The following is a 14,468-nucleotide window of genomic DNA, read 5'->3' on the forward strand; positions in this document are numbered from 1 at the left end:
ATATGATTGTATACAGAAGGAATTCCAGACCGTGTGGAAAAAATCTGCCATTGCAGTCTAATGACTGGGACATGCTGGCGAGTGCCCTGCATAAATTTTGGTCAGGCAAGCTGGGAGCAGATATGTACGATGTAGGTAGCTGAGTTTTGTATATTTGAATCAGGGATTTCTATTCAATGTTTTAGTATATTCCAGTGTCTGCCCTCATTCCTTGTCAGAAATGTATTTACCCCCACACCTTTTGCTCCCATGAGGCTTTCAGGGTGTCCATGGGTGTGTAAAACGTGTTAATTGCCAGTTTCCTTAAGTAAGTGTCCAAGCATGACTTAACTGTTCTCTGTGCCCTGGTGTTGGGATCTCTAGACCTTTCCTATATGTATAGCACCCTCAGGAGGTTCCCTGCTCCTCAGGGAGTTCACAGTATCCTCTCTTTCGGGATCCATCTCTATTGCAAGCCACCATGACATCCAGACCAGACCAGCTATGCCATGTAGTAAACCTCTGGGTTAGGTGTGCCCATTCCTCCCTCGCTCAAAGGGTGCATGTCATTTTCCATGGAGAGGGACGCCTACATTGGGCTCCCCATAACAGGTCAGAAAATATAGCTCACGGAAAAAGCATCTCGACAAGCTCAGTGGTAAGGCCATAAAAAGTAAGGCAATCCTGGGAGGATGATCATTTTGATTATAGCTACTCGCCCAAGAGGAAATAGTAGGAGGCGGTGCCAGAACAGTATTGCCTGATGGATCCTGGTGACACATTTCTCTAGATCACCTCCCTTCGGGTCTAGTTCAGAGTGGTATATCTGAGAATACCCACACTGGGAGGGCAGTCCATCATTTGTTTGAACTTTAGGGGGAACAGACAACAATTCTCCCAATGGTTCCGTAGGACCAATATGTCTCTGAATTCATTTAAGAGTAGCTTGAGCTGGGGCAAGACATGTTCTGGGTTTCTTAGAAGCAATAATGCATCATCTACGTACCACGCCCCTACGTGATTCTTGTTCACAATATCAATCCCCCAAGTTGGGCCCTCAGTTAGTATTCGGTGTGCCAGGGGTTCTAGGGCTCGGACAAACAAGAAGGGAAGCAGAAGGCAGCCCTGTTTAGTTCCTCTATATAGGAGACACCATTCATAGGACACTCTCCTGGTGCTCACGCTCGCCTGGGATTCCTGTATAGCACTCGTATCCACTTCAGGAGGTCCCTCAATACCCATGACTCGGAGTACTTCAAATAGGTAGGGCCATAGTAGTGTATCAAAGGTCTTTTCAATGTTTAAGAAAACCACAAATGGAGTAGTTGACGATGGCCAACTAAATCCATAATATTGAATAGTCTGAGGAGGTGTGTGTTGCTGCCAGGGGCCAATATGTACTCACCCAGGTGCTTCAGCCCTGGTAAGGACAGAAGCAGATGTTCGGCTATGATTTTCCCAAATTTCTTATATTCCATGGTTAAGAGGGACATTGGTTTATAGGAGCAGACATTTAGTGGACCCCAGCCTTGTTTTGGCAGGACCACAATGGTGGCTTCCCTGGTGGAGTCTGGGACCATCCCCTTGCGTAAAACCCTTGTGTACATAGCATGCAAATGGGAAGCTGGTCTGGACCAAAAAGCAGTGTAAAGCTCAAGGAGGAGCCCGTCCATGCTCTGTGTCTTTCCCTTTGCTAGCTGGTCTATAGCCACCTTGATCTCTTGCACCTCCAGGACCATGTTAAGAGATATTGGTTGTGCTGGTATAAGGCATGGGAGCTGTGCTTGGGCCAGGAAGCAGGGAATTCAAGTAGGTTGGGGGGCTTCAGGGAACTCGTACAGGAGTTTATAGTAATCAACAAATACCCTATTGATTTCTATCTGCTTTGTGGCTATATGTCCGGTGCTCATCAGTATAGCCACGATGGAGTCCGATCGCACCAACCAGGCCAGAAGGCTTGGTCTTCCTCTCTGTGTTGACGGACAAGGTATTCCTTATAATGTATGCATCGGAAACATTCTATCAACGAGTAGACGTTTAAGTCATCAATGTTGGATTAACGCCATAGGCGGTTTTGATGCACAGTTTTTGGATTACCACTTTAAAAGAATCACATTCGAGTGAGAGACTGTGCCCTTATTGTCCCTAAAGTACTCATCTATTGCTTCCTCAATGGTAGTCTGGAAGGGGGTGGGGGTGTCTAGCTGTGCATCCATTTGCAGTCCCCACTGCTGTCAAAAATCTTCCCATTGTCAACGTTAACAAATGAGGGTCTGAGTCAGTACGACATAGGTATTCAGAGTTGTGGTATTCGTTCTGCAGATCCCATAATTCTATCTTATTTCATGTATAGTCCATGTAACATGTAAATGTAGGAGTTTTCACCAATATCGAACTGTTTCGGTAATGCTTCACCGATCTGTAGCTGTTTCCACAGTATAAAATAAACGGACTAATAATGGTTTACCAGTCTGGGTTCACTGATAGAATATTGATGCCCAAAATATCCCCATACATAAATATCGAGTCATAAATATTGATGTCAAAAATATCGACATCCTATATTTATAATGGTAAGTATAAAAGTATCGAAAAAAATATCTATGTCAAAAATATTGATGTACAAAATATCGATTTTTTTTTTTTAAAATTACTTTTCCCATTCCAGTGGGTGCAACAGTAGGGAAAGTGTTGTATAGCAAAGGGGTATAAATTTATATTGGAGTCAGTTCAAAATTAAAAACAAACTAAATATCAACTACAAAACAAAAGGTTGAAATAAAGAAAACATATATGAAAATATTACAAATTTACAAAAGATGAAAACATACTTTGATGTTAAAAATATCTAACAAATACCTAGAAAGATTTTTTAATGAAAAAAATTATTTACATAGAAATACCTATTTTTAATAGAAATTATTTATCAATAACATTAATTATTACATAAATGTATTTCCTACCCTATAACACCACACAATTCACAACACACATCTACATTTAAAAAATGTACCTCCATAATTAACATAATTAATTATCAATTAAAGAAATATATTTAAACAAATTAAAACAGATAAAAATTAATGTACTCCCCAAACGTTGCCCCTATAAAACCGAAACCCACACCCAAAATAAACAATTACCATAAATATTTATGAATTGATGAATTAATATTAATGATCAACTGACAATTAGTTATACATAAATAACTTTCCACCCTCTACCCCAGTGAACACCTAAAAATCATTACACAATTTCCATAACTAATTTAACATTAATAAATGAACAACTTATTAATTAGTTAAAAAGATATTATGTCCCACCCTTTACCGCTATAAACCACACAACTCGCATCTAAAATTAATTACACAGTTGCCATATTTAAATTTTTATTAATTGTCATTAATTAACAAATTATTAATTAATTATAAATAAATTACTTCCCACCCTATTCCCCTATAAACCTCACCACCTGCTCCTAAAAAACATAACACAATTAACATAATCAATTACCAAATAAATAACTACGAATCAATAATTAATAACTAATTTATTCCCACAATTAACACTATAAAATATACATTTAATAAATAAAAAGGATAATTAATTTATTATAATTAAATTACTTCCCACCCTATTCCCCTATAAACCCACAACCCGCTACAGAACTCAAAAAACACAAAATTGAATTAAAATAAAATTGATAACTACAAAACATTTAACGCATATATTAAAAAAACAAAAGCAATACTTCTACACAAAATAGATCACATACTGTTAAAATACATACTAAAATACATAACAGAAATTAAATCATCTATTTTAAACAACTATATTTTCGCAAACAATATTAACGACTTGGATATTTTAAAAAACAATATTTTTTACCTCCAAGTAGATATTTTTGACCACGATATTCTTGCTGTCGATATCTCTGCATCACGCTATTTCCATCTCGATATTTGTGTGTCGACATTCAAAACTCGATATTCTGTCTGTGCACCACCAGTCTGTACCTATTTACACCATATAAGATAAGCTGCTCTAGCCAATGAAGGTCTATCCCAATTTCATATGTTGCAGTACTGCCATCTGATCGTATTGAATTCTTTTTTTGAACGATATATAGGAGCACAACAATATAGTCTCCCTGCTCTCTTTTGAGTGGATGCATAACATACATCAACCTTCTCCAGTTCAGTGTGGTGTTCATGTGGTGAATAAATCCTGTGGACATCATAGAGAAGTATTCACCATCAGTTGGTGCAGCTAGTCATGGTATTTCTTTGCATTCCTGTACATGTGTTTCTGCTTGATTACTCTGCTTCAGCAGGATACAGCAGGTCTTTTTAGCGGTGCTTCAAATGCTGCTTGTATTTTATTAGCTCAGTCCCACTCCAAAGCTTGCAGTTGCATCCCAAGGTTGCCAGTGCACATGGGTCGGAGGTACACTACTATATCACAGAAATATCAGAACTTCTTTACCCACCAATGGGGGAACACTTTCTTACTTGTAAATTACTGAAAATATTGCAAACTGTCTTTATCAAAATGCAGTGGGGAATTTTTGCTTAGATGGCAGGTGTGTTGTCAACCCCCTCTTCATAGCAAAACAAGTTTGTCAACCTCTACACCAGATCTGTCTGTCTTGCTTCCATCAGTCCATGCTTGTTAAAATATAACTTTTGGTATGGTTTTTTCCCCTAGTACCTTTGGAAGTGGGTTTTAATGGTCACCTTTAGGGTACAAGACTGCAGCTGAGCAATGGGTTTTCACAGTTCAGATACATGCTGTGGTCTGCTTTTAAGGCAGGAATGTATTTTTATTTCTAGATGTCTGGGAGATAAACTGAAATGCTGATGATTCATTGGAAGAGGAAAGTTTTTTTCTGGATTTAAATGTTAATGGCTTTCTAAACACCTGTTTACAGAGCTGCATTTTAAGCCCCATGTCTGAGCATCATTGCTGTAAAGTCATGCACTTCCGTGACGTTTCAATTTTTTTAGCTTGACATTTTGGGTCTTTTGGCAGATTTAAGCAGAACTCTGACAGTGAACGCCGCAGTCCGAGCAGTGAAGACGACACTGATGAGAAGGAATCCATGACAGAAATTCAGAATGCCGAAGACTACAATGAGATCTTCCAGCCCAAAAGTGCTATCTGTAAGTTACCTTATCTTTTAGCTCATGATGCAACATCCTGAACATTGACTGATTGCATGTTAGCCACCCCTTGCTAGGCTGATCCATGGCTAGATATTATCTGCTCTTGCAGTTGATAGAACCCTGCATATGAGACCATGCCACTGTGGCTACTGTTCATGTAGTTACACCCCTTCAGTCAAGCCCTTGGTAAGTGTTAGTAATGGACTGGGCTGGATTTGGCAGCATAGCCTTTTAACCCCTTCAGTGCCCGCCCCTTTCCCCGCCCTGTGCCGGCCGTTGTATTAGCGGGCGGGGTTTATGACGAGCTGGTCTCGTCATGGGCACAGCGCAACCGCGGCCCATGACGAGACCAGCTCGTCACGGGCATTGAAGAGGTTAAGAGCATAGAGGCTCTGTTTACAAGCCTATGATATCTGCTCTGCCTTTCACTTCCATCTAGCTCCTGCCTACTCCGTCTTTTGTTTTTCTCTGCTGTAGAGCAGACATGTTCACCTTTGGTTAAAAAACATGACTGTTTCTATCAAAGGTGATCGTAGAATCCCAGCCCGAACCCGGAGATTTTTCAAAGCTTAAAAGAAAATATCTTCCTCCTAACCATTGTTATGCGATTTCTTTTAAACATTTTTTTTATTGATTTTAATTAAAAAAAAATATATATCTTTCTGATGGATAATTCTACCTACAGATTCCTACCTGTTGAATTATCCCAGGCATCGGACTGGATCTGGAAACCTTCAAAGCTCTTGACGCTGGTTGGTGGCAGTGGCTGTTGAGGTCACCAAAGCCATACCATCTTATTGTTACAGCATCCATTAAGTGTGCCTTCGACACGGATCCCTAGCTTAATCTTTCAGAGAGTGCCATGCCTAATGGCTCTAAATAACTCAAAATGCATAAACTACACTGCTATTATGTCTCTCCTGAAGTGTTCGGGCTTTAAACACTTTGGGGATTGCAAGGGGCAGGTTTCTATCACTGACCCACACTCTATTTGCCTTTGGTTCCTGGGCTCAGACCATGACTAAAAGTCACATGAATCTTACCTCTGTATGCACCCCAAGGCAATTACAGCAAGGGATTCAAAGCCTTTCATAGTGCAGGCCTGCGGGGACTAGGAAGGCATCACTCCTGGGTCCATTTGAGATCACCATGGTCACACTCTTCAAGCAGACAGAAGAAGCATAAGAAACACAAGCGACGCAAAGCTTCTTCTAGAGGTAAGGCTGCAGTTGAGCCAGCCCAGCCAGAGCGGCCCCAGCTGCCTATGCCACCATATCCACGCTTCCCATCCCCAGGGTCGGATCCAACTGCATTACTTAATGTCACGTTCAGCATTTTCTGTAGGGCGGCAGCCCCGTCTCACATGCCCTCGTTCCCTATGAGGCTGTATGGCATGCCCATGTTCATGCCATCTCAAATGTTGTTAGGAGCTGCCCCTACAGTCAATGTCAGGACCCTCTCTCAAGGCTGATCTAAAGTTATGAGGTGCCACACCCAGCCCTGATGCTGCAGATGACTCCACTACCGAGGCATATGATGCCACTCTCCCTTCTTGATCCCTGTTAGTGCCACCACCTTCTCCTACAAGCTGAGAGATGAAGCACCTCGTGGAAGGGCACTGATCAAGCGAGGGGTCCAAAGATTATTGGTGGCAGAGAGGTATCGTAACATTATCCATGATCTTTTGGGGGCTGATTCTGATCCCCTAGATCCTAATGTGGCTGAAGAGAGGTTGGACCAGGGTCCTTTTTTCCAGCTGTTGATTCTGCCGGCCTCACTTCGGCCAATGGTGTTTAGAACTCATTTGAAAAAGAAATAGAGAGCCCTTCAGGTCCTTCTCCTCCTGAAGATATTTCTTTCCACTATATAGGGACAAGGTGGCAGAAGTTCTGTAGTTACCCCTGCCCTCAATTGAAATTAAAACAAATGTGCTCACTGAGGTTCTTCAGCCTACTGGCCCAACCTCGGAACAGTTACTCCCTTTCAGTACCTTACTGGACCCGGTATTGTTGGCATAGAAGAAGCCCACTTCTGCTCCAACATTTAATAGATTGGTGGTAAGATGCCATCACACTGCCCGTGGGCCCCCCCCCAATTCTTGTCCACACATCCTTCTCCAGAGAGATTGGTAATTCAAGCTTCCTGCTCTGGGACAGATCATCTGAACTTTTACATCTACTCCATCGTACAGAGATTCATAACGCCTGAAGGCTTGATGCAAAAAGAAAATTTCCCCAGTAGAAGGGCGTTGAAATATTTGAATGCCAGATACAAACATTCCCCATGGGACATCGCCTAACTGGTTGCACCCCATACCCCTGATGAACGTAAAGCCCATCTCTCAAAGGTCATTAGGGATGTCCAGGATGCTTCACAGCTTATAATCAAATCATCCCTTGATACTGCCAACTCAGTTGCACAGGCTGTGGGCTCCTCTGCTGCTGTGCATGGTCATGCTTTGCTTCACAGGTCTGGGTTTTCTTCTAATGAACAGACCTCTCTTATGGACATCCCTTTTGATAATGGAGATTTCTTGAAAGCCAGGCCGATTCGGTCTCTGAGACATTTGTGGCCAGTAGAGCTACTACGAAGTCTCTAGGCCTGTAACAACACCAGCACTAGAGAGATTATAGTTTTTTTTGCTGCTTTTGGGACTTCTATAGAGGTTTCAGCTTTAGTTAGCAGCAGTCTGCCCAGTCACATCAGCAGCACCCAAAATCCCCTTGTCACACAATACAGGGGCAAAGGTAAAGTAAGGGTCAGGGGTCCCAACATTCTGTTATCTCCTCCTCCCATGCACCCCCAGGGAGGCAGCTCTAGTTTGATTTAAATAAAGCACCAGCAGCCTGTAGGATGCCAGGTGTCCTCCTTTCTATGAGCCTAAAAGGCTGTCACTTCAGACCAGTGAGTCCTACATATAGTGGAAAGAGGGTATGTCTTGCCTTTCCTATATGCTCCACCAGCCATCCCTCCCCAGCCTTTTTCCCTTTCTGAAGGTCACCTCTCCATCTTACAACAGGAGATGGGATGCCTGCTTTTGAAGGGGGTAGTGGAGTTGGTGCCAGTGCAGGAAATTGGTACAAAAGAGGATGGTGATGGACAGAGTATCAGAACCAATCAAACACTCACACCCGGTCAACAGATCTGGGTTTGATCCATCACCGTTCTTTAGCCCACTCTGCCACCCCAGTTCAGACATGGCCATATGCAAATCAGTCTGACCCTGTGCCTCATGGGAACAGTCCAGCCCGAAGAAGACGGCTGAAATGCCACAAACCGGTCCTAGGAAGCTTGTTTCCGGTCCAGGGAAGGCATGGCTTGGCAGGTCGGGCTGGACTGTTCCCATGAGGCACAGGGTCAGACTGATTTGCATATGGCCATGTCTGAACTGGGGTGGCAGAGTGGGCTAAAGAACAGTGATGGATCAAAACCAGATCTGTTGACTGGGTGTGACTATTTGATTGGTTCTGATGCTCCGTCCATCACCACCCCCTTTAGTACCGCTTTGTTCGCCATAAGTTGGCAGGGTATGCTCAGGAGTGAGTCCCTTGCTCACTTTGCCACTGGATTCAAGCAAGCCTGGATGAAGACGGCTGAAATGCCAGAAACCGGTCCTATGAAGCTTGTTTCCGGTCCAGGGAAGGCATGGCTTCGCAGTTCGGGCTAGACTGTTCCCATGAGGCACAGGGTCAGACTGATTTGCATATGGCCATGTCTGAACTGGGGTGGCAGAGTGGGCTAAAGAACGGTGATGGATCAAAACCAGATCTGTTGACTGGGTGTGAGTGTTTGATTGGTTCTGATGCTCCGTCCATCACCACCCCCTTTTGTACCGCTGTGCAGGAAATTGGGCACAGATTCTATTTGCAATACTTCCAGGAAGGATGGTAGTCCGCTTCCAATCCTAAACTTTGGGATCATGAACTTTTCCTTCTGAAAGCAAGAGTTCAAAATGGTGATCCTGCCTCAGGTCGTGTCGGCTTTGGAAGCTGGAGACTAGTTGGTGTCACTAGATTTACAGGACACGTTCTTTCATTTTGCTGCGGTTTGTAGTGAGAGAGTGAAAGATAACAACAAGTTTATTAGGGCAATCTTCCGTAAGATCACCTAAAACAAACCTACAATATAAAAAACAGTCTAAAACATAAAACCATGCTATTTAAAACCAATCTAACCCAATCTATGTTTAAAACATTTCTTAATAAAAAGCATAAAACATGCAATTCCTACTGCAACATCCACAAAACTAATTTCAGATAACAATCCCATTGTTGTCACCCTAGAGTATGTATGGCATTTTAAAATTGGAGGTCTCAAAAACTTGATCCGGGCAGTCATATAAAAAAAACACTGTTCATGAGAACATGACCCGATGAACATTTTACATTGTAAGCACACGCAGCAACCATTTTCCTTGTGTACCGCCCTAGGCCAGTCAGAACATGAAATAACTGGGTTACACCCCAGTCTCATTCTTAAGATTTGTTTGCGTAGCCTAGGATCTGAGAATTGCACCCAATAGGGAAACCCATCCTGTCTAATGACATTGTAAGGTTTATTGAGGGTTTCTTACTTTGGTCGGCCAAATCTAATGTACTTTTTACTTTCTCTGCTGATTCCGTCAATGCTTGCTTACTTGGAAAGGGAAACCATGCTTCTGTTGTGCCCCATACGGAGTGCAGTTTCCCAATCTCTTATCCTAAGCCGAACCTCCCTGGCCCACTGTTTATCACTAGCACAAGCCTCTTCCCAGCATAATTTGGATTTCTTCAACACTTCTTTCTCTTTAGATAAGATATTAATAAACCTCAAAGTGCGAGAGATAGCCAACAGCTGCCAGGATACCAGTTTCAGTTTCTTTTTGACACCCTGTATCATAGTTCCAGATGGAAGGTTTATTAACCTCTTAAGGACTGCACCCTCCAGTGGTTCTTAACTACAAGAGGTGTCCAGTGCAAGAACCTCCGCCCCATGCAGGGCGAGGGGGTATTTCCCCTCAAAGGATTTCGGTGGAGGGGGGGGGGGGCGCAAATGACAGGCCTCCATACCTCTGATTAAATTTAACGAGGCATCCTGCTTGTAGCATGGTTCTAGATTTAACATTCCCAATATATACTTTGAATTGTAATTTTTTTTAATAATAAGTCATCCCCAAATACTTGTAAAAGTTTACCACTTCGACAGGTAAAGAATTTAAAACCCTGGAACCTTGGGTGCGTTTTTTTCAAAGACCATTAAGTTTGTTTTCGCTAGATTGGTTTTTAAGAAGTTTTTTACTGTAAACATTCAAAGCCTCCAGTTTCCTTTGAAATCCCAGAGTGGTATAATCTAGCAGTATCAGATCATCACTATACACGAGGCATGGTACATGAATGTTTTCTACTTTAGGAGAAAAGGATCTCGATAAATTAATTCAATTTGCTGGTAAATCTGCCAGAAAAAGACTAAAAAGGGAAGGAGCCAGGACACATCACTGTCGCAGACCGTTCCGATTTGGGACCCTTTTTGATAATCTCCCCAACTTCTCAAGTTCCATCTATGCCGAGTTATCAGTGTGTAAAGGCTGAATCATGCGAAGTATGTTCCAGCTACTGAGTTTTCCCCCACAACTGGTCACTATCCACTGTATCGAAAGCTGGAAATAAATGAAACCGCAGCAGTTTCTGATTGCCTAATAACAGTCCAAAGGGTGAAACAATCATCTATGGTGAAATTGTCTTCTCCAAACCCACCTTGTTAGTGGGAATGAGTTTATTTTCCTGTACCTATTCATTCAGATATGTTAATAGGATCTTAAACACTTTATTTGAGATATTTAAAACTATTCCCCTTTTTAGTATGGGTTTCGCAATGGAGTTCCTCCACTTATAGGGATAAAGGCCCATTATGCTTATATAACCAAACAAGCAGCAATAGACCCTGACCCATCGGTCACTATTAGTCTTGATTAAAACAGCTGGACAATTATCTGAACCTGCAGCTCTAGTTAGCTGAATACGATCAATTACTGCTCTATCTCTTTTTCGGAGAACCAACTCTGATCAGCACTCTTCAAGGGGCTCACTTGTATATTGGGCGACATTGGCGGGCAACCATATAAACCCCTCAAATATGAGACCCATACGGGCAAGAGATTCCTGGGAAGGGATACAGACTTTGTTGACTCTGCCTAAAAGCTCTCTGGTCTCCTGACCTATTATTTGAAATTTATTTTTTTTCTTTAAGAAGATGCCTGTTTTGGGTTTTTAAACAATTGATTACTTTTTGCTTTCTGACACGTTGCATCAAATCAACTTCCTTCATTACCTGTCCCTGCTGGCCGTACTACACATTTATTCATAATTACACAAATACAAGCCAACACATTTTCTAAAACAATACTGAACCATATAATTCTATCATCCTTCACCACCTCAAAAACGTCTGTGCATTACGAAACTTGAAATGCTGCCAAATGTTGACGATCCGGGAACTTTTGTGAGGCTTTGTGGGAAGCTTGTACCCAGAGGCAGAGCTTTAGCAACCGCTGAAGGTTTTTCAAAGCATAGAGTGGCTGTAATTGCCCAGTGGTCACTCCCTTGGTAAAACCATCTTTTAAAGTCAAAGTAAAGTTGGTACTGCTAGACTGGAACAAAAATGTAATCAATTGGGCATTCTTGGTTGCCATAACAAAATGTTTGGACTGCTGGTTTATCATTCTCAAAGCGCCCGTTTAGACATAACAACCCATTATTTAGACCCTGCCCTCTTTCTTAATACTGCATGCTCGGAATATAGCAGGCGGTATCCCAGAACACTCTAGAACCTTCTGCAGCGCCTCATCTGTTTGTTTAGGATACAGACATATCTTAATTACCATAGCGTTAAGGAAGTTCCCCACCACCTTCTGAAAAGATTGATCTTCTTCAATCCATGTAGTTAACCTACAGTGATTTTCCTTATTATTGTATATGATCATCAGTATAAATTGCCTACGTTCCCTATTCCTTAACCCTATCGCCACTACTGAATTTTTTATTCCACTGGAAACGTTGACTTGCTTGAATCTTTTTAATTACCTTGATGGAACTTAGGGTTGGCATTCCTGCAGAAGCTCTACCCTTATCCCCTTATTCCGCAGAATGCCTTTGCTGTTAACAGCAACAAAACCCTCCATGCTTATGTCCTCCCTCAACTAGGATTCCTACAGGAACACTACCATGGTATGGACTAACGGTTTGAACTAAATCTCCCACATTTTTGAATCACTCAAACCCATGTATATTCCTACTGAGGACTCTCAGGTTATGGGAGGACTCCACCACTATGGAGCATTTTCCCAGTTATCTCGCTCTTGCAGGTCCCAGAACTGCATAAGGGTAGCAAGCCTATTATTCTGCTCCCTCCCATGGGAATACTCTATACTCCACTGTGCTATCATTGGCTATTACATCTCTCAGATTCTCAGGGGATGTAAGTCTGGCCGGTACCCCTCAGCATTGAGCCTTGGGTTTTTCACTATTGAGGAGTAGGATGAAATAATCTCTCATTGGGTCGGAGCTAAACCTACATGTAAATTTAAGATCGGGTTTGCACTAGGTCTCTTTAACAGAGTCTCCTTTTCTATGGGAATACTTATCCCCAGGCCAGTGCCAGCTAAATCCCATTTTGCTTCAGCTAACATATTTGCAATCAAAGGTGAGATCAAGTCAATTTTTGTTAATTCCCTTTTTCCCCCGCCTTAAACACCACATAGGCTAAATCACCTGAGGAGATCCCAGAGAGAGATAGGATCTTTTGAATTATTGTCAATACTTTTGAACGATTTAGCAGGTATAGTTTCTTGGTTTACTTCCCCCTACAAATTATGTCTAACAACAGAACACAGGTTCCTAGTTTAAGCATGGAAGGGTTAACAGCAGGCGTAATGACTTCCTTTTTCTGTCCCTTATCTTTGCTTTTTGGATGCTTAATGTTCCTTCGGTCATGGAGCATGGTACAGCAATCATTTGTATCTGCTTGTTCATATGTGAGCTGTCTTATCTTAGTTAGATACCCTCAGCCTGGAAATAAGTATACCACCGGGCCAGGCACCCCTGACTCAGTAATCGTGCTACTTGAGGGGCATTTCGGACTTTCCCTTTCTTTGAACCTAGGCACTTCTTTAGCAATTGGACTTTTTCTCTCTTGCAATTTATTATTCCTAGTTCCTCTGGGGAGTTTCTTCCTTCCTGATATCCTCCTTCGATTTCTCACCCCACCATATCATAATGTATATTATAACCTAAGGCAGAACTTAAGGAAACCGGAGGCATGATACGTTTTTGTGACTAACAATGGGCGTTTGGGGCTATAGACCGAACTAGAAGACCTATCACGGCCTTCTGTGCATTTGCATAATCTATTATGGATCCCCTCCGAAACCAGGAAGACGGTTACCCAGGCACTCATCGCCAGCCTACTGGACTACGGAAACACCCTCTACGCCGGAACAACAGCCAAACTTCAGAAAAGACTCCCAACGCATCCAGAACGCCTCCGCACGACTCGTCCTGGACATCCCCCGACACAGCCACATCACCGGCCACCTGAGAGACCTGCACTGGCTCCCCGTCAGCAAGAGGATCACGTTCAGACTCCTCACCCACGCACACAAGGCTCTCCGCGACTTGGGCCCCAAGTACCTCAACAGCCGCCTGACCTTCTACACCCCCACCCGCCAGCTACGGTCGACCAGCCTCGCTGTCGCCGCCGTCCCACGCATCCGCAGAGCCACCGCCGGAGGAAGATTCTTCTCCTACCTGGCAGCCAAAACATGGAACTCCCTCCCCATCCACCTTCGGCTAACCCAGGACCACCTCTCCTTCAGGAAGCAACTCAAGACCTGGCTTTTCGAGCAGTAACGGACCCCTCTCCCCCAGCGCCTTGAGACCCTTCCGGGTGAGTAGCGCGCTATACAAATGTCATGATTGATTGATTGATTGATTGATTGATTAAACACATAGCATTCATGCTTACTATCGAAGCATTTTCCCTGTGCAGTTTTAATTGCTGTTTGAGTGAAATTATTAATTGTATATAGCTCGGAATAGATCTCCATAATTAATTTAGACTTGATTAGAGCTAACAAGTACGAGAGTCTCCAGAATTCCTTGGAATGTCTTTTGCATAAGTAGGTTCACTGCCAACAATGATGATGATGCTGCTGATTGAATGTCAGTAGATGCTGCTACCAATGCCGGACTTAAATTAGATAACTCGGTCTGCAGCTCTTAACTTAGTAAGAACTCCTGGGCGTCCAAATTGAACTGAGATTCATAGGCATCAGACTCCTCGTAGTCCAAG

General features: G+C 42.7%; 1 protein-coding gene across 3 annotated transcripts in view; it reads left to right on the top strand.

The window, feature by feature from the left end:
* Positions 1–14,468, top strand: part of KATNB1 (katanin regulatory subunit B1) — a 558,599-nt gene that overhangs the window by 258,516 nt on the left and 285,615 nt on the right. For all 3 annotated transcript variants that reach the window (XM_085640093.1, XM_085640095.1, XM_085640094.1), the window contains exon 14: positions 5,011–5,141. In XM_085640093.1, coding sequence (XP_085496219.1) covers positions 5,011–5,141 — 131 coding nt within the window. The remainder of the gene's footprint in view (positions 1–5,010; positions 5,142–14,468) is intronic.

Source organism: Triturus cristatus, chromosome 12, assembly GCF_964204655.1.
Source record: "Triturus cristatus chromosome 12, aTriCri1.1, whole genome shotgun sequence".
Lineage (NCBI taxonomy): Eukaryota > Metazoa > Chordata > Amphibia > Caudata > Salamandridae > Triturus > Triturus cristatus.